Below are 20,992 nucleotides of genomic sequence, written 5' to 3' on the forward strand. Positions count from 1 at the left end.
AAGGCCACCTATGTTCAGCTCAGTTCGCCGACTTACGAGGAGCTGGCCTCAGGCCTGTTTCCTGCTGTGGCTTCAGATTGGACAGAAGTTCACCGGAAACAACAAACTCAAGAGCTGTGTCCCTCCTTGAGAATTGTGATGTCCTGGTGCCGGGCCAGACCCAAGGCTAAATTCTCACTGGTTTTAATAACCGGATGTAGACTGGACTGTTACAGGATAATTATGTGTTAGCTTCATGCTTTTAGACTCTGGCAGAGGAAGTTTCTAGAAACGTGTTCTATCGGCTTCCTCTTTTTAATGCTTTGTCCTATGCACAGGGGCAGCATATATGGAATGTATCACATGGCCGAACACCACTTTCAAGCAGTATTTTCAAGCAGATTTATCTAAGTCTAGTGAGCAATTTCGGAACATCTGAATGTGTGACTTAAGAATTAGAAATAGTGACACTGAAATAATGGGGCTTCCATGGTGTTATTACACAATTCTGAATCAGAAACTATCACATGACTGTGATTTTCTTCATCTCCAAAATATAATTCTGTCACTATCTTATCCTCAGAGACACATAAATGTTAGGATATAGTACATGGCCTTCATTATTAGCTGTATGCAAAGAACGCTTAGTTGCTGTAGGCACTAGCTTGTCCAAAGAAATGGCTTTTGCATCTAAGGGCCTCAAAGTCTTGGGATCAGACTACAAATATTCAGGAAAGAAGATAGGCTCCATCATGGCATGGAACAAGGAGGAAATGCAGATGTGCAGGGCTATGAAGATGCCAAGGGTGGAACACTTCCAAAAAGGACATCACAGGCTTTTAGCCAGGGAAAGAAAATAGGTGCGAGAACCAGGAGGGAACTAGTCACCCCAGGCAAGAGGAAGGTCATGATCAAGGCCTCCAAGAAGGGGTTCTGTGAGGGGTTAGCATGAGGAAAAATGAGGAGAACTTTGAATCCAAAGGGTCTGGAGCCCTTGTAGGTATCAGCTAAAGAAATGAGTCTGGGGCTGGAGAGATGGCTCAGAAGTTAAGGGCACTGACTGCTCCTCTAGAGGTCCTGAGTTCAATTCCCAGCAACCACATGGTGGCTCATAACCATCAATAATGTTATCTGATGCCCTCTTCTGGCCTGCAGATGTACATGCAGGCAGGGCACTATATACATAATAATAAATAAGTAAATCTTAAAGAAAGAAGTCTGGTCCACTTGTTTCATTTAGTTAGTGAAAAACATCAAGAGGGAAAGTAGTTGTACACCTCTCTCAGAATTAAGAGAATGAAGACTGGGATGCTAGAGAGATGGCTCCGCAGGTAAGAGTGCTTGGTGCTCTTGCAGAGGACCTGAGCTCTGTTCCCAGCACCCACACCGCAGCTCACCACGCTCTGCACCAACTCCAGTTCCCAGGATCTGACACAGTCCTCTGATCTCTGTGTGATCCTGCATGTGCACAGCATATGTACATATACTCAGGCAGACACACATACACATAAAGTGACTACATAAATATATCTTAAAAAGAAGACGGCTGACAAAGGGGCAATATTTCTGAAAGGAAGAAAGGAAGGAAGGAGTGGATTCAAAGAGGCAAATGAACAAGGCTGTCATAATTTCTCATTATTAGTGGCCAGCAAGTACTTCTATTTATGTGTACTATAAATAGTTCTATTTATGTGTACTTCAGGATAAGGCCTGTGTACTATAACACGGTAATTGTGGTAATGTTTACATGTAGAAGAGTTCAGGAAATAATTTGTGTGATGATTAATATCATTACTCAACTCTCTACGAACAACTCTGTATAGACTCCTCACTGTATAGACGGAGAACATGGCACTCTATGAAAAGTGGCTACTTCCACGTTGGTCTCAGAATGTTACCATGTCCATGAGGGCCATCTCTTGCAAGGAAAAATCCCTAGGGAATTGTTGCAACACCATTCTAAGCATGTGGGCAAATACTCCTTTGATCCATGAAGTGAGCAAAGTCTGGGTGTAGATTAAGTATTTTGGGGAAACTTTTCAAAAACCACATTTGCTCTGAATATCAAATAAGCCATAAGGCAGGGCCTTTCATGCTCTGTTGGATGGTTCTAGAAGCTTGAAGATAAGAATTCATAATGCCGGAGTCCCCTTTCATCAGCCCACTCCTCCACATTCAAACACCCACATCTCTCCAGCCCATCCTCCACCTCAACCTTACCAAGGACATACGTGCTCCCTGTACAACAATCTCTCCTCCACGCCCCACCTTAGCACTTAAGATTTATCCGTTTCAAGAAGCATTTTCTCTAGTCAGCACATACATAAAGGTGTATTGTTTTCATCTGTCCATATAGCCTTTTCTTCAGAACTATATAGGACTTTCTAGGATGACTTTAGTTTCAGTACAATTATAAACTTGATGGTGGAAATATCTATTACAACCTACATTCACAGTAATTGAGATGACCAATCCACTGAAAAATATGTGTGTCATAGCCAGAAGTGTGGCAGTCATGGTACTTAGGGTGAGGTAGAACCTGCAGTGTGTCAGGCATGGTACTCAGGGTGAGGTAGAACCTGCAGTGTGGCAGGCATGGCACTCAGGGTGTGGTAGAACCTGCAGTGTGGCAGGCATGGCACTCAGGGTGTGGTAGAGCCTGCAGTGTGGCAGGCATGGTACTCAGGGTGTGTTAGAGCCTGCAGTGTGGCAGGCATGGTACTCAGGGTGAGGTAGAACCTGCAGTGTGGCAGGCATGGCACTCAGGGTGTGGTAGAAGCTGCAGTGTGGCAGGCATGGCACTCAGGGTGTGGTAGAGCCTGCAGTGTGGCAGGCATGGCACTCAGGGTGTGGTAGAACCTGCAGTGTGGCAGGCATGGTACTCAGGGTGAGGTAGAACCTGCAGTGTGGCAGGCATGGCACTCAGGGTGTGGTAGAACCTGCAGTGTGGCAGGCATGGCACTCAGGGTGTGGTAGAACCTGCAGTGTGGCAGGCATGGTACTCAGGGTGAGGTAGAACCTGCAGTGTGGCAGGCATGGCACTCAGGGTGTGGTAGAACCTGCAGTCTGGCAGGCATGGCACTCAGAGCACATCCCTAAAAGCAGGGCAGAGTTTTCTGCAGGTACAGCCACAGGCTCCTAGGCAACCAGCAGTCTTCATTGAGAACCTTTACCTGATGCTCATTTTTGCCCAGGAATGCCAAAGCCTAAGTTATAATCTCACTTAGCATCTTACACATAGAGAAAGGCATTGAATAAATAATTAGGCCTATCAATGTCACACATCCATGAATTACTAAGGACTGACTATAATGTTCCACAGATAAAACTATCTCTAGAAGATCAACTAAAGCTAAAACAATGTGTTTCCTCCAAATTTAAAATGTAGAATACATGGCCAGTACCTTCCCAGCTGAAGATTCACATCTAGAAAGTACAACAGTTTGTGCCAGTCAGGGAAGGGGATAGAAATACTTCAGTATAGATGAATCCAAAGTATGATATGAAAATATAGCTATTCTTGTTCTGACATATTCTGGCAATAACCTCAGGTTCCTCTGTCTATACAGTGAGTCACTGGGTGGGTCCAGACGTGGATTGAGACAGTCTGGGATCATGGGTCACCTCCCACCCCTCCCATTATGAAGAGCTACTTCCTCATTGGGACCACAGCTCACCTGGTGGCAGAGTTCTTCCCACTGCCTTTGCAGAAGCTCCACACGTTCGCTCAGGATGGAGATGTCCTCAGCACTGATGTAGACAGCCAGGGAATCCCTCAGCAGCATCAGCTCTGCCAGGTCATCTGTCCACCTCCCAACTGCATTTTCCAATTCCTACATTGAGACAAGCACCCATGAACACCAATGACATCTACTTTCAACCCTCTGGAGGGGCTTTGGTGACCTCTCTTACTCAATTCCCTTTCTACAAACTCTTTCTGAAACACAAAGCCTGAGCTCTGTTTTATTTGCAGCCTACATAGCTTAAAAACTGGCCAATCAGTTCTTCTGATAAATACCAAGGTTCCCTGAGGAACTCTCCCATCACTTACCTGCTCTTTTTAGGATGGTGTTTGTTTCCAAGTTTGTCAGTTTAATGGCCTTCTTTATTCTAAGTTTGTATTATCCAACCACTCCGAGATCACGAACACATCTCAATTGATTTCAAACCCCCTCAAACACCCAATATTTTTGTCCTGTTCCCAATTACACAATGCCATATTTAAAGGAGGAATTTTCTAAGCTGAACGTCAGTTTTAAGTGCCGAGTGGACACGTTCTGTGATATTCACTTATCATGAACTATCAAGATGTGTTGCCGTTTCTCCTGCATTCAAAACTATTCACTAAGTGCACAGTATGTGAGGTCAGATTTATTCAAGCTATTGATTATGAACCTGTCCTTTGGGGCATTATTTAAAAGAAAAAAATCCTTGTGACAAAATTTGCATGAGCAGATGTTTCTGCCAGGCTTCGACAGGTGACCAGTTTTGTAATTTGTGTCAGTCTTGCTCTCTGCCAGCTGTCGTTTTTAGATTCCAGCTCACTTAGGGTATGAATGGAGAATTTCATATGGTTTGTTCTCTGTCTTTCTTGTCTCTTCACACCAGAGACAAGTTTCTAAAGGCAAAAGTAATTAACGGTTGCTATCTGAGGCTAACTTTCCAGGCAATTTAAGCAAACAAGGTTTTAGCCTGAAATTTTCAGGTAATTGCTTTGTTTTGCTCCTGAGGGTGATTGGGAAAGAGCGTAACAGAGATGTGTGGAAACACTTCCTCCCAACCTCCAAACTCAAAAGCAGGACAGTTGCAGCCTCAAAATGAGAATAACTGGTTGAAAGACTAAACCGTCTAGGTGAATAAACACACAGCACTCTGTCTATACCTTTAGACAGATTAAATCCTTAGGCCAGTGTAAAGACCTTACTCTTTTAATATCAAGCCTGATCCTCCCTGCAACTCAAGCATCACATTTCATTTGTGGATTTAAAAAAAAAAAAAACAGAGTGGCCAGTGGCAGCAACTTTCCTATAATCCCAACACCATCTCCAGAGGCTGGGGTACAGGGGTTCTGTGAGTTTGAGGACAGCCTGGATTCCATAGTAAAACCCTCTCTAGAACCAAACCAAACCAAACCAAACCAGGCCCCCCCCCACACACACACGTAATACTACCACATAACCTAAGCCCTAGCCCACTGCTTCAGACTCTGCACACTAGCTAAGGCGGTGTGGCTAAAACACAATCTCTAAATTCAGGCAAACCTATCAATTACTATGGTGAAGCATTAATGTTATTGTAGAACCTCCCATTTATTTTCTTATCCAGCAAATGAGAAATAACGATTTCCCCATGAGCTTGTGTCATGCGAATGAGATACCACTGGCATGCGGGGAGCCTGGGAATAGACTACTATGCCCATTCCTGCTCATCAGATGATTTATTTAGTAAATTATCAGCACTAGTTTAAAGTAAACTCCTTTTAATGTTCACAGCCTTCACATACTTTTCTTTTGAGGCATGGACTCTGTGTTTCCCAGTCTGGCCTTGAACTCGTGGTCTTTCGTGCCTCAGGTTCTAGAATGCCACCACATCAGCTGACCTTCACACGCATCTTAGTGTAATACATGGAGATACTTTATTCAGCGTCTTTGGTGTACAGTGGATCACTGTTTAACTTTCTCAACACTGCCTTTCTTGAATTTCAATGCCTATCTTTGATAACTTTTTTTTAAACCAGGAATGGAAAAACAACCGTGGACATGCAGGAAATGGACACATTGGAAGAAAAGCATGTATGAAGTGACTTTTGATACATCAGCACATCACTCTGCTGAGCAGTGCTGGGCAGGCACTCCGCTTGGCTACACAGGTGTGTGCAGAATAAATCTTACAGCCACTAAATCATGCTGGTCTCCGTGACCTCATAATCCAGGGAGTGGCCTGTGTTACTACTGATTGCTTCCAAGTACGATTAGAAGTGATGATCATAATTATGACAGGAGGTGCCAATCACAGTCTTTAAGTGGCTAAAGCCCTGAGGGTTTTAAGGATTGGGTGACTCTGCTTTAATGGAGATCATCTATTTTTTCTGCTTCCTGTATAAGAGGACCAGATGTGGGGAGGGGGGGAACGGAGGGAGGGGGACGTCAGCCTGCCAGAGAGAGTGCTCCTGTGCCACTGTCCGCAGATTTTTAAAGATGCCAATCCAATCCTTCTTTCCATAAAAAAATAGACTTTTATTTGAACTATTCCCCAGTGTGGGTATTTCATAAAGATAGCTATTTATTGCTCTTGACTCAGCTTTTAAATATCATTCATGTTGTGTCTTCAACTTTTCATTGGCAAAGGAAGTCTCATGTAGTGCAGGCTACCCTAATGGGCTCTCCCAGGACATCATACGCTCAAATAGCCCCACGAGTTTCTGTGAGATGTGACCTCACAGGCAGAAGGACAGGCTACAGTGACAGTCCCCATCTAGACACGTACCTTGCAGCGCATCTGCTCAGCATGGAGTTCCTCGTGGTGGTCTGGCAGAGGCTGGGATAACTTCTTTTTGAAAGTTCGGAGCTTCTCCAGAGAGCCAGCTATCCCTTTCTCACATTTCTCCCAGTCCTACAATTGGTGGTGAGGAATTACAAAAATATAAAATGAAAATTAAAATAAAGAAAATAAATATTCTTTTAAGTTCCAGGGATTATAATTACAGTGATGCATTATGGGAAGGCATGTCCACATTCACTGACATTTTGGATGTCATGCCTTTGTCATCGAAAGAGCTGAGTTCACCTTGACTCTGTTACTCGTCAGCTGTTTACTTCTAATAAACATATAGTAATACATTATGCCTTGGTGTTCCCTGAGAAAATGGAAATAAATGCTACAATTGTTGGAGAATAAAAGTAAGCAATGGCTATCAAGGCATCGAGCAAGTAATATGCCAAAGGAATTATGGGTATTTAAACATGGTACCTGAATCAAACTCTGTGCAGAGCCAGCATGGTACCAAAGTCTTTCCTTCCCGTTATCTCCCTTTGTCACCTGTCTTCTCTCGCCTCAGTCCCTCCCACTTTTTGCCCTGACATGTTCTTATTAGCAAACTACAGCTAATAATACTCTAAACATCTTCAGGGGAAAAAAAGCCCCCAAACCCAAAAAACCATTCAAACTTAGTGTCTTTTGGTTTCTGAGAATTTTAATCCAGATCCTCATTTCTCTTTAAATTTTCTTCACAGAACTTCATGGAAGCCAAATGCCACCTTCTCTACCTAATTAGCACCAACAGAGGCCTGTAAACCAAAACTGAGACTCGGATTTGGTCCAATTCCCCTCCATTCTGCAATATTCTATGTGTCATTTTGCTTGCTAATGCTCAGTATTATAGAAATGATTTGTAAGCAAATATGATAATTCTCTGCTTAAACTTAACATTTTCAATTAAATCAGCACATACCCTGAAGCTACCGAGGCACAGCCAATGGCTGTTCACAGATCTGACACCGAGGAAGTCATTCCTTAGGACAAAATCAACAGGAGAGACGCAAGCAAAACCATGACTATTTGGGGCATACATACCCGGAGCACTAGGCTAACAGCTAAGGATGGAGGATTACTACAGCATTGATGTAAAGATACATTAAAACAAGGCTGAGTAAACATGAAATTTCTGATCAATAAAGCCTTCCTTGGGCAAACAGAAAGTAATGTACAATTCAAAATTAAAGAAATCCTGACAAGAGAAGAACAGATTCCCTTCTCCAATGATGAGTTGGATGGTGAAGCCACTACTGAGTCTTTTTTCTGCATGAATGAAGAGGAACTAACTTCATGTACTGTTCTGCAAACCGTCCATCAGAGCGACTGCTTTATACATGAACTGACAGATGGGACAAGCGAATCTAATGACTCAGACGCCGTGCATTCTTATGTCTTTGGATTACCTCCAAAATCACATCATGAATAAAATAATATATATGACTGAAACAGTCTCACCAGAGTGAAGTTACAAAGTTTTAAATCCTTGCCTGACACCAAGATGACAACAAATGACTCAGGCTATTATGTTACCAGTGAAATTGTTCTGTAAGCAAATAGTGGTACTTAATACATGTTCTGTGGCATTTTTGATCGACTGCTTCCCACTCAGAAGGCTATATTGCATAAGATCCCCAAAGTGAACCAATGGGTCTGAATATTTTAAACTATATAAAAAATATCTACTCAGTTACTGTGAATGATCTCCTTCCATCTAAAGAGATGGCACACTGTACTTAATAATCACAAAAAAATTGGTGATTGTAAAAATTGTAACATTTTGGGGGTACAATTTGTAAGTGTTAATGACATCAATAATGGCAATGTCTGTCACTCAGGTATCCAGTCCCTCAGTGACTTCCTAGCTTCATTTAGCAAAGTCTCACAGCAGCCATATAGAGGAGGTAGAATTATGTCCACTTTGAAGGGAAGGAAAAAACTATGGTTTTCAATACGGCCTTATCTGAATTTAGGAAACATTCTTTTTCTTGCATTTTTAATGAATGCGTATTAATAATACAAAATCATGAGTTTCCTTATGAATTGTTCATACATTTATAACTTCTGAACTAAAGACAAATTATCAATAGAATGGGCACGAGAAAGAAGTTCATTACAAGCAAGACAGATAAATCTCAGTATCCTTAGGCTCACTGTGTCTGTGGCTAACAGAACAGCCTAAGGTGCCTCTTGGAGACTTTTGGCCAATGGCAGCCTGCTTAGATAAACCAAGGCAAATCAAGAAACTCACTGTGGGTTATTTTTCTCCAGGCTATAAAATACAAGATATTGATCTTTAGAACCATTTAGAGGCTACAATTTAGGGAATGGAATCTGTTCTTTGAGTTTCCACCTGGCTTTCTACAACTGTTGTATGCTTCAAGGCACTTCATTGGCCATTAATCAGAATTAATCGCTTGGACAGCCTTATTAAGAGTTTAAATTACTTTGTTAGGGGGTTTTCCTGAAAGATGAAGTGCTGAAAGTCGGGAAACTTTTCTAGTTCATGCAAGATAGGGCAGAGTCTTAAATAAAGCTGAGAAGTGCTGGAGGGTATTGCTCAATGGCCTACCATCATGCTCCCTGAAGTGAAGCAATGGGAGGAAACAGCACCACTCCTGAGAGAGGCCTCTAACCTGGACTTACCTTCAACAGGAATGCCAGCTTTTTCTTCTGCTCCTCCAGATGCATGCTGGCTGACTTCCATTTCTCTTGGATCTCTGTGAGCTCAGCCTGCAAGGCAGCCTCGGCGCCGCTGTCAGCCGAGAGCAGGAGCTGCTTGCCGGCCTCCACTGTCAGGATGTAGCTGCCTTGCTGGCGCAGGAACACCTTCTCTTTGAACTGAAAGGGACCAGAGCCTTTTACTTTTTATCCTTCTCATTGTTATAAGCACGATTTGGATAGCATTATGGGTGAGTGTGCATACTTCATGCTGTTGTGTCCAACAAGAGCATCTTAAATGAACCAAGTAGAAATGCATGGGAAGAACAATCCCAACGTATTATGAACTCTGCTTATAAAACTAGTGCCCGGCCGGGTGGTGGTGGCGCATACCTTTAATCCCAGCACTTGGGAGGCAGAGGCAGAGGCAGGTGGATCACTGTGAGTTCGAGGCCAGCCCTGGTCTACAAAGTGAATCCAGGACAGCCAAGGATACACAGAGAAACCCTGTCTCAAAAAAATAAAAAAAATAAAACTAGTGTCCATAAATCAAAGAGTGGCATCTGCCCCAGCATGGATGCTCACAGTAGGTCCGTCTCTCAAAGCAGTCAAGGCTGGATGAGCCTTGAACGACATGTGAGTGTAATCAGAACAAGAAGAAATGAGAACCTGGGTGTGGTGGCGCACGCCTTTAGTCTCCGCTTTCAGGGAGGCAGAGACAGGTAGATCACTGTGAGTTCTAGGCCAGCCTGGTCTACAAAGCGAGTCAGGATAGCCAAGGCTACACAGAGAAACCCTGTTTTGAAAAACAACCAACCAACCCTCCCCCAAAAGCAGAGATGAGAATGATGAGGAAAAGGAGAGGGGTATCCTTCTAAATGGAAACAAGAACGGATACGTTGACCATAGAGAAATATGATGAATTCAGAAAATACAGCACACTTTTCCATGGCTGGAGCATGAAGTGGATGTGAAAGAGTGGTAACAACATAGCTTGCAAGGGACTTTTTAAATTTGATTTTATTTTAGGCATGCGAGTACTTTATCTGCATGCTGTATGCATCCAGGGCCTGAGGGCGACTAAAGAGGAGTATTAGTGCCCCGGAATGGGAGCTGCAGGTAGTGGTGGCCGCAGTGTGGGTGCGGGAAGCAAGCTTTGGGTCCTCTGGGAGAGCAGCCAGGGTTCTTAGCTGCCGGAATTACCGCAGTATGCATTCATGCCTAGCTAGGGATTGGGCTTTTACGTCATTACAGGCTAAAAGGCAGGGGAGTGATGTGTTCGGATGGAAGTTACAACAACAGTATTTACTGGCTGGTTAGAGGGTGGAAGGAGGAAGGCACACACTGTATGTGATGAGACAGGGCAGGCTACTGTTCACGTAGGCAGGGGCTGCTGATGTAGTTGCTGCAGGATGGATGCGCACGGGAGATTGAGCATGGGGAGTGACAGACGAGGAAGAAGATAACTGTGCAATATGTCTCAGGATCCTGGATCAGTAGTTAAAAGTACTTAGAACATTCCCTCTGATAGGGACCTGAAACATGGAGATAGTCTGGTCCGGAGGTCATAGGCTCCGTGTACACAGACATAAACCTAAAAGGCAGCTGCCTATATGAATCACAACCCCAGTAACTGAACACGGCCAGCAGAAAACCCCAGTTTCCTCTTCTCTGTTGGTCTTGGGTAGATGAGGTCATGTCAGTTTTCTTGGGGAAACCGGGAGGAGGGAGGAGCCAGGGGAGCCCTCTTCAGGAAGAAGGGCAACTGTTTGCATCTTACCTGCACTTCATCAAAGAGGGTCCTCACTTGCTGCAGTGGTACCGGGATGCTTCCGAGACCACTCAGGGGCAGGTAAGACACTTCAACCAACCATTTACGGAGCTTCTCTGCCATCTCCCTATAACGTTGCCACTGGCGAATCTGGCTATCGATGATGCCCCTTCTTTGCTGGGCCCTGCGGATCACTCCCTGCCACTGATTACTGAGGAGAGTCAACTTCAGGCTGAACTCGTCCCTGGTGAAGAAAATAATTATGTGGTGAAAGGCCCATTGTCTTGGACTCTGTCACAGTGCCAGCCAGTGTACATCTTCCATAGATGGTATGCCCTGAGAAAACTGATCTGTGACAGGAGACTTCAAATGAGCCACGGTCTGTTTGCTGAGTGGCAAGCTGTTTTTAAAAGTTGGACTGCCAGGCTTACAAATGGTGAGTTTTTTCATAGCTCAGAATAGATAAAAAGCAAGACCATGGCAATGTTCATATACTCTTTCCCTAAATGTGAGGGAGAGGAGGGGAGTTGTCTCAGGAGCCTGTGACAGTCTCTTGTGCCTTACAACAGGGAAGAACGTGATAGGAAACCCGCCTACAAACCCCCTCCCCAGCTAGAATCGTATGCCATTTTGGAAAATCAAAACCAAGCCACTTAAATTATACTACATTAAAAGTTTTGGGCTTTTTTTCTTAAAAAAAAAAAAAAAGGTAATTCTCAATATTCCCCCACAGTGATGACACCAATCTCAAGAGAATTATTATTAAAAAGTGTCCATTGAATATTTTAAGTACATTTCCTATGTTTTTAGAAAAATGAACTGAGTCTATGCAGTATGTATACAGGTTGTACAGACACTGAGAGATAGTAAATTTCACTCGAACCTTCTCAGATTTAGGCTAGGAATTGCCAGTGTTTCAATGCATTCGTCCTTTTTTCCATCCTAAAAAGTATTGACATTGCCTTAGAAAGTTTTATTTAATATCAAACTGTAGCATAGAAATGGATTTTAATAAGGATGTGACAGGCATCGAATGGGATAAGCTCTTTGGTAGATTTTAGAGCTGGTCACAAATGTACCTCTTCTTATATTTCTGCTATCACCTATACTCTATGCTCTCTGGAGCTGATTACTATTCTAGAACTCTATACTACTTTGGAATCCTATATTGCTGATATACCAGATTATCTGAGATGATTGTAAAGTTTGAATTTACAACAGATGTATCATCACTTCCCAAAAAATTTTATTGAATAACTGAACTGGAAGAAATGATTATTGAGCAGTATAAGTCAATTCGCCACTATGAAACATTGAAAGTACTGGGTTAAAAACCAGCAAAAGAATTTCTTACACTCGTTTTAAAAATGAGTTTGCTAGGACAAAGGCAAGATTCTGATGATCACGTTTGCTCCGGAGAAGAAATCAAATCCAAGCATGGGGAGCTAGCCTTGTGACATTTCCTTAGGGATACTTGTCACCTCAGAAAATGTGTGACCGCAAGACTTGGTAATAACAGAGAACATGAAGAAGTGCAGGCATCATGTGACGTTCAAGATTTTCCCAAGAGCCCTGCCTTTCCTATGTAAACTGTCCTGATCTATCTGCCCTCGATAAGCAACTGAAAATGACTCTTGCTGGTGCTGAGGCTGAAGTTTTAAGAACAAAACTCCATAAACTGATGTTTATAACATAAAGCCTTGTCTAGAACCTTCCTGGCATCTACAGACGCTGATCCAATTTGTCTTTCTTCCCCCCCCCCCCCACGGACAACTCTCAAAATTCTTTATTTAGTTCCAGCTTTCCCATTTTCATCTCTTTTGTGTTTCCCCACCTAAGTGTTAGCACTTAAAATTTAATAGATGTTGGCTTGAATGGGGATTTTAAACTTTATTTTACTTAATGACTTGAGTGTTTATTATACTGCTAAAGATTTGGCTACAGAATGATAAAGCAAAAGATAAAAGGTAATTACATTTGAATTTGTTTTATTCTGAGAGGTTTAAGTTCTCAGTAATGTTCACATTTACGTTTGGCTTGCTTAAAACAGAGTAAGTGCGGCACCACATATTAACTGTTCCAATCTTAACCAGGCAAATTTTTCAATGAAATAACTGCTGAAGGCTGAAATTGCTTCAAAAACACTAAACATAAAACTTCTAATAAAAATGACCTACTTTTCTAATGATTTAAAGTCACACTGTTAATTATGATCACAATATTGGTCGTGAGTATGAGAAACATATGCAGAGGTACTAAACTCAATTCCCCAAATACAAATGTGGAAATTAGGTAAGTGAATGGCGTTCCTAGGAAACATAGACCCATGAAGACCTCAACTCACATGTCGGGAAAGAAGACAGAAGTGCACATCTGTGTTTTGAGGGGATGCCACAATTAATACAGTGTATTTAAGGTGGCAAGCGATGTTGTAACACAGAAGTACGGTCTGTGTTATTCGGCTAGAACAGGCCAGTCCTGGGCACAGAGCACCCTTCACACCAAGCCTGATTGTGCTCCTACTTAGCTATCCAACCTCGCTCAGATCAGCTCCTGTGGGCATCAGGGGCTTCTCACCTCTCAGTCGGAGCGGAACTAGCGCTACCTCTGCTCCTTTTAGGAATAAAACTTCAGTAAGTGCAGGACGCTATCAGCAGCATCTGTTTACTGATCGTTGATGCAATCCTTTCTGATCTATTCACTAACTCCAGTCCCTCCGGACGACTAGCGAAGGTTGGCTAGGTGATTTCCAATTACCCTACGTCCTTCATATCATATAATAGCGTTCTCCGCAAAGATTCAATGCTCACTCATTTTCAGAGTCTCCGACAAGCCTTTGCTCCAATTACAGAGGCCCTGTGATAGTACAATTGCCTTAGGAAGATTGGATATACGCCCTCTAATCTCTCATTAAAAGGAAAATGACTAATTTACTGGAGAAAGTTTCCTTCTAATAATTTCTCAAAGATCCTACCTGTCATCAACTTGACCTTGTTCTAGAAGATGCTGCCCGTCAACAACGATGGAGTGCAGGATCTGCTGACGACTGAACATCTCGGCTTGAAACAGCTGTAATTTGAAAAAAGAGGGATATATTTTAAAGTCCCTAATTTCTTCTGGTAACTTACTGCACGGTTTGTTTACAGCAGGGCTATGAAAAACATATTCAGCCCCATCTGCAGTGTGGGAGTAATTTTTTTTTGAAATTACCAATTAGGATAAACTTAGAGACAAAGTTTTAGTTTGGGTTTTTAATTAGGAGACAAACATAGCCTTATTGTGCCCTACTTTATTCATTAAAAATTAACCTTATAAGGTAAGCTAATGAATTTATAATTTTTATTCTGCTTTTTAAAAAATTATTGTTTTTTGATGTAGTCAAGTAGTTAAAATCATCTCATTTTGTGTGTGTGTGTGTGTGTGTGTGTGTGTGTGTGTGTACATATATATATGCAGGGATTTAGGTGTGGCTCAATATAAGGCCTGTAGCTAGCACATATGAGGCCCTAGGTTTGATTCTTATTATATTCAAAACAATTAAAGCTAAAGATAATTAAAATCTCCATACAATGATGGATATTTGTAATTATTTCTTCTCTCTGTTAGTATTGCCTATTTTGAGATGGGTTTTCACCAAGTTGCCCAGGCTGATGCTGACCTGCTAGGCAGGCACGTGTGACCTTTTTGTCTCAATCTCCCAAGTATCTGGGACTACCACACACACCCCTGTTCCCACCTGCCTCTGCCTCCGAGTTCTGGGATTAAAGGCCTATGGCACCACACTGAGTCTTGCCTGCCTCTTTACCTATAGTTCTGGCATTTGCTATAGTTCAATACCAGATTATGACAATGAACACGGGCCTGCAAACAATGACAGAGAACCAAAGCACAGCTCTAACTTAAAATACGAAAGTTGCCAGATAAAAGAAGAAAGAGGAAGAACCGTAATGTTGGAGTAGATGGAAGCTATGAATAATCCACCGCCCACATCTTTCAAAGATCAGGCTGGCCTTGAACTTGCCACAATCCTCTTGCCTGTGCTTCCTGAGTGCTAGAATTAGCTTGACTGGTGGCCAGCTAAGGCCTAAGTTTTAAAAATATCCTTAAATTGTTTATAACCATCTATTTATTATTTATTTAATTATTTGTGTGTGTGCGTGTGTGTGCGTGTATGTGTGTGTGTGTGTGTGTGTGTGTGTTGTGTATGAGCGCAGGTGTACTTGCCAAGACACACATGTGGAAGTTAGAGGACCATTTACAGGAAGGAAGGAGTTCCTTCCACCATGTGTGTCCTGGGCACCAGACTCAGGGCATCCGGCTTGAGGACAGGCACCTTTACCCACTGAGCCATAGCCTCAGCCACTACAACTTCCTCTTGGTTCGAGAGTGCCTTGCATCACTCACCTCATGTGCTCTCTGTTGCTCCAAAAGATGCTGATAATTGCCTGAGATCCCCACTGCTAGCTTGTGTTCTGTCTGGACCAGGAACTCCATCCACGTCTCACATTTTTCCAAGAAAGTCTGGTGTTGGAGCAAGAATGACTGCAATTTGCTGACAGATGAAAAAGACGAATGGTTATGTGGTCACCTTTGTGTCACCCGAATATAAAATTAGATTAAATATTCTCTGCCTTAGTTCTGGTCAGACCTCTACAAAGATTTCATGTGGAGTGATAAAGCTTTGAAACCCAGAACCATCAGCACTAACCTATGGACTTTTCACTCAGCGATCTCATGCCTTCTGACAGTCCCCTTTTCTGCTGATAAAGAGCATCGTCATTCAAATGCCTAATTACTGTTTTTCCAGATGCTCTTCTACATCTGTAAGACACTGAAGAGCTTTTTGATATTGTTTGGTTGGTTGGTTGGTTGGCTTGGTTTGGCCTTTTGAGACAGGGTTTCTCTGTACCTTGTCTATCCTGAACTCATTTTATAGACCAGGCTAGCTAGATTGGAACCCACAGAGATCTGCCTGCCTCTGTCTCCTGAGTGCTGGGATTAAAGGCATGAACCACCATGCCCAGCTCACTTAAGAGCTTTCTACATGCAATAGACAGACTGTATGAAGACCCTCCACCATCTATTCCAAGAAAATATTGTGGGGAGCCATGGTAGAAAATCAGCCATGCTAGAAATCCTGTGCTTAGGTTGCGCGCTGTGACCTTCAAGTTGTTGACCTTTGCTGAAGGAGGTCTTGTGTTATCTTCGGATGGTTTACCTTTGAAAGGATTAAGGAAGTTCTTACAGGGAATTACTCAGAGGATTGTATTCTTGGCTAGGGGCTGGGGGAAGTGAGATTGTAATAGATCTTGTGGTGTCCTTGCTGTATAAACCATACTCACTTGTAATAAAGTAAGCCTTGATCAGGAAAAAAAAAAAAGAAATATTACCTTTTGAATGCTTAAAACTAGATCTATCTCTTGAATATAATCTCCTTTTAAACATTTTTATGATTAAAATATGGTTTATATTTTTAAACATGGGAAATTACAGCTTGGGTTCTCTTTTAGTTCATATTTTGCTTGTTATTGCTAGAAAGTTCTAGAATTTGCATATGTATGTGTATATATACACATACATATATATTTATATATGATGAATTAATTGTCTCCTGATATTATTGGTTGTGTGGTTTCCATATGTCCACTTTAAAATTCTTGTGTTAAAAATTAAAGGTAAATATGACAGCATTTTAAAGGTAGGAGTTTCAAAGGTTCATTCTGCCAAAGGCCCCTCCCTCATGAGCTTTGGCTTTCTTCCACGTGAAGAGGCTCTCTTCCCTCTGGAGGCCTCGAGGAGCAGGAAGAAAACAGCTCTCCCTAGGCAACCAAACCTGCTGGCACCTCAACCTTGGACTTCACAGATTCTGTGGCTGTAACATGATATACTCTTGTTTGCTTTTCTGATTGTTTTTGTTTGTTTGTTTGTTTGAGACAGAATCTCACATAGCCCAGGCAGATCTTGAACTAGCCACATAGCTGAGAAGGATTTTGAACACGTGGTCTTCCTGCCTCTGCCTTTCAAGTGCTGGGATCAGAAGCATTTGTTGCTGCACTCAGTTTATGTAGATCTAAGTAGCTAAGGATTGAATCCAGGGCTTTACTCCTGGTCAGCAAGCATCTACCCACTGAGCTACATCCGTAGCCCTGAGGAAACGCTCTACTTTACACATCTGTGTATTTCTGACATATCAGCATGAAGCACACAGAGACTCCTGGAGTGACTAGGATGTTGCCTCACCTGAATCTTTCTGTAGTTTGAGAGGAGGTCAGAGACCAGTGGCGGTTCAGGTTCTGCATCCTCTTGATCTCCTTGTCATTCAAGGGTAACCGGTACCCCAACTCATTGAGACGGTCTATATCTGGAGCCATGCTGCTAAACCTTAGCATCTGTCCCTGTCAGTGACATTTGAAAGAAAGTTCAGCACCAGGCCAGGGAAGGCAGAGTTTGTTTGTTTGTTTACTGTAAACCATGCGTGTCAGCTATCCAGAAGCTAATGGCTTTTGGTCTGTTGAGCTCCTCTATGCACACATACTCCCCAGCTGAACACCTGCCCAGATCACCACAGCTGGACTGCCGAGCCTGCCGCTCTACTCGCTTACTCATCATCCTTTGATGGACAGTAGAAGCCTACATGTAAGATCTCATTTACAGGATTTTTTTTACTCCCCAAAGAACAGAGAAAGGATAAAAATTATGCTGATGCCTGAAAAGTTCATTGTATACTCATTAAACTTAATGGGTTTATGCTAATCCATTCTTTTATTATTCAATAACTGCTGCAATATAGCTCTTGGCATGAATAAACATTGTTATAATAGGGTTAAAAAGAATCACTCATTTTCTTCTTAAAACAAATGCTTTGAGGCAAGCACCAATGCAGTTCCCTCTCTCACAATGGAGAAAGGGAAGGACAAAAGTCAGTAAGTGTCTCTATGTGGTAGACCCAGGTACACAGAAGCTGCCCAGGTCTTGCTAGAAGGAACACACCTTCATCTGGGCTTTGAAAAGATCATGCGTTGCCTCGAGAGCATCAGTTTTATATTCTTAATCCCAATCCCCAAGTTGGGAAGCCCCAGAAAGACAGCAGTCAGGACTTCAAACAAACTGAAGGTCTATTTCCTGTGGGGAATTTTGTCTCCATCTAGAAAATGGGCTATAGGAAGCAGAATATGTCAGGCCACCTTTAGTTCTCTCTCTGTCTCTCTCTCTGTCTCTGTCACTGTCTCTGTCTCTCTCTCTCTCTCTCTCTCTCTGTGTTTGTGTTTTCACTGCATGCTCTTTGAAAGGCTCATGATCTCTAAAGAAGTAAATTTTCCTGATTATTTTTTAACTCTTTTTTAAAAATTATTTTATTTTTGTACATATACATTTATATTATTATACATATATACAATAGATTACCTATGACAAGAAAGAAGAACTGTGACACAATCAGTAGAGTTGGAAATACAAAGTTTCCTGATTATTGAACCTAAAGGGTTCAATGGTGGAATTTCCATGGCTAGATATACACAACACTAATGTGACCTGGCCCTTCTCCTCATGCACTGACAGGCAGGAGCTTACTGATCCAACAGGAGAAAGCCCCAGAGAAACACCCACTCCCCAGAACTGGTTATATGCCATGATAAACGATGGGATAGAATGTGTCACTCATAAAAGGGAAAGCCTGACCCTTGACAGAGAGGGCAGACTTTCTTAAGAGAGCCTCATTGAGCAAAACAGTCATGAGTTCAGTGGTTTTATATCAGAGGAGCCAATGAGGACAAGAATCCAGAAAGGAGAATGCTCATGTATACAGACACGAAGTGGTGTCGCTTCCAGTCGTTGGAGAAGTAGATGGATGGTGATGCAAGAAGGAGACCGGAAGCTAGGGAATGCCAGCCTTGGTCAGTAATGATGGTCTTAGTCTTGAGAGCCTGGGAACTCACTGATTTTTTTTTTTTGGCAGAGATCTGTGTGTGTGTGTGTGTGTGTGTGTGTGTGTGTGTGTGTGTGTGTGTGTGTGTGTACATTGAAGCCATAAGTCGCTTAATATAAAGAGCTCTCATCATGTGCCAGTGTGTGTGCAGGTGCATGAATATGTGTGTGTGTGTGTGTACATTGAAGCCATAAGTCACTTAATATCAAAAGTTCTCATCATGTGCTGGAGTGTGTGCAGAGGTGTGTGTGTGTGTGTGTGTGTGTGTGTGTGTGTGTGTGTGTGTGTGTGTGCATTGAAGCCATAAGTTACTTAATATCAAGAGTTCTCGTCAATCACTCTCTACCTTATCCTTTGAGACAGCGTCTCTCAGTGAACTTAGAGCTCACCAATTTAACAAGTTGAGCTTTCCAGCAAGCCCCAGACATCCTCCTGTCTCTGAGTACCTCATGGGTACCAGAATTAAAGGCACATGGGGGAATGGCCCACTTTTTACATGTGTATTAGACATCTGAGCTAAGGTCCCCATGCCCACATGCAAGCACTTTGCATAAAGAGTGAGCCGTCCCCACAGTTCCCACATGGAGGATTTTAAGCAAAAGGATATATGATTATATTTGCAAGCCTGCTATACTTTTGAACTTGGGTCTATTAAATATTTTAAATTAGTAATAATTCAATAAAACATTTTCTCTTCTAAAAGTCATATTAATATTACTAATTGACAAATCATACTGTAAACAGTTGTGGGATCAATGGGACGTTTTCATACGGAAACAATATAGGCTGATTAAATCTACATAATTAGGCAAAACTTTAAAGACAAAGGTTTCTCTGCAGTTGAGAGAAAGGGAGTGGGAAGGGGAGGATAAGGGTCTAGAGGAGGCCGCACAGCTTGAGACGGGATAGGCTGACCAGGAGGAGGTCATATTAGAGATGGGGCGGGGTGGGGGGTGGGAACTTTGAAGCTATAAAAGGTATGGTGGGATCAGAGGAGGAAGGAAGGCTGGACTAATCCTGCCAGAGCTCTCATCACCAGCTGTTCTTTCCCCCAGGGGATGAGGGCAGGAAGGGAGATCTAGGGGAATTTCGGGGGGGGGGGGTGGGCATCCAGAAGGAAGTGATTGACGGTGCGTTTCCCCTGGGATTTTGAGGAGTGAGGTAAACCCTGGAAGAAAGATTTGCACAAACTTACTTTGAGTTCTTCCATCCTTTCCTGGATGGTGGAGAGGTCCGAGGAGTGAGTGGGGTCCTGCGCTTGGAGGATGTCCTCAGCCTCCACGAGCCAGGCCTCCAAGGCTTCCAAGCTCTTGCCAAATGTCTCATAGTCAACAACTCCAGCCTATGTTTTCACAAAAGAAACTGGCATTTTAGTGAAAGAAATTGGTGCTTTTATGAAATTAAGTAAGAGGGCAGCCATCTACGGCGGTGCCCTTTTGTAAGGATGCTATTCCTAAAGTGATAAAGCAGTAATGATATTTTCCTCCTCATTTATGTAGGTTTTCTTTGTTTCTGTGTAGTATCCCCTAATAAAAGATTAAGGATACTTTTTTTACTTAAGTACATTATAAGCTCTTTTCTAAGTAAGTATTTTGGGGTTTGCTCAAGGCTATTAAATCCATATGGATATTGCCATGGAAACCACTTAGTGTTGGCTCACTGGGTACTCTGAAGGGAGGTATGACTTAGAGGTTGACAGCTAAACTAAACCAATTTTTAAAGCAAGTGCAGAGAACAGTATAAAACAACTGCCTTTCTTTGACCCTACTGGGACTTCTAAGTTTAATTCTTTTGTTGTTGTTTGTTTGTTTGTTGATGTTTCAATGTTACTGAAAGTGTCATCTCAGCGCTGATGAATCTGCTTCCTGTGTCCCCCTCCCCCCAGATGTAAAAATGACCAGTCGAGAACACACATACCCTCAGCTGCCTACCTGCAGCACTGCCTGCTGTTTGCAAAGCGCCTGCTCCAGGGCACCCAGGCGCTGACTGAAGCACAGCTGCTCGCACTGAAGGGCTGCAGACGCGGAAGCATCTACCTGTTGCCCAAGCTGCTCGCCCAGCTCACGGAGGACGAAAAGCGAGTCCTTGACTGTACCCAGTCCCTTGAGGAGGTCCTGAGGGAGGAA

The 20,992-nt window shown here is 42.7% G+C and overlaps 1 protein-coding gene across 19 annotated transcripts in view; it reads right to left on the bottom strand.

The window, feature by feature from the left end:
* SYNE1 (spectrin repeat containing nuclear envelope protein 1) overlaps positions 1–20,992 on the bottom strand; it is a 463,289-nt gene that overhangs the window by 60,480 nt on the left and 381,817 nt on the right. For all 19 annotated transcript variants that reach the window (XM_084774487.1, XM_084774489.1, XM_084774503.1 and 16 more), the window contains 9 exons: positions 20,798–20,980; positions 20,062–20,208; positions 17,183–17,337; positions 15,347–15,494; positions 13,917–14,011; positions 10,952–11,186; positions 9,157–9,351; positions 6,466–6,591; positions 3,657–3,812 (listed from right to left, as the gene is read on the bottom strand). In XM_084774487.1, coding sequence (XP_084630613.1) covers positions 3,657–3,812; positions 6,466–6,591; positions 9,157–9,351; positions 10,952–11,186; positions 13,917–14,011; positions 15,347–15,494; positions 17,183–17,337; positions 20,062–20,208; positions 20,798–20,980 — 1,440 coding nt within the window. The remainder of the gene's footprint in view (positions 1–3,656; positions 3,813–6,465; positions 6,592–9,156; positions 9,352–10,951; positions 11,187–13,916; positions 14,012–15,346; positions 15,495–17,182; positions 17,338–20,061; positions 20,209–20,797; positions 20,981–20,992) is intronic.

The sequence above is a fragment of the Acomys minous genome, assembly GCF_964271855.1.
Source record: "Acomys minous genome assembly, chromosome: 3".
In the NCBI taxonomy this organism is placed as follows: domain Eukaryota; kingdom Metazoa; phylum Chordata; class Mammalia; order Rodentia; family Muridae; genus Acomys; species Acomys minous.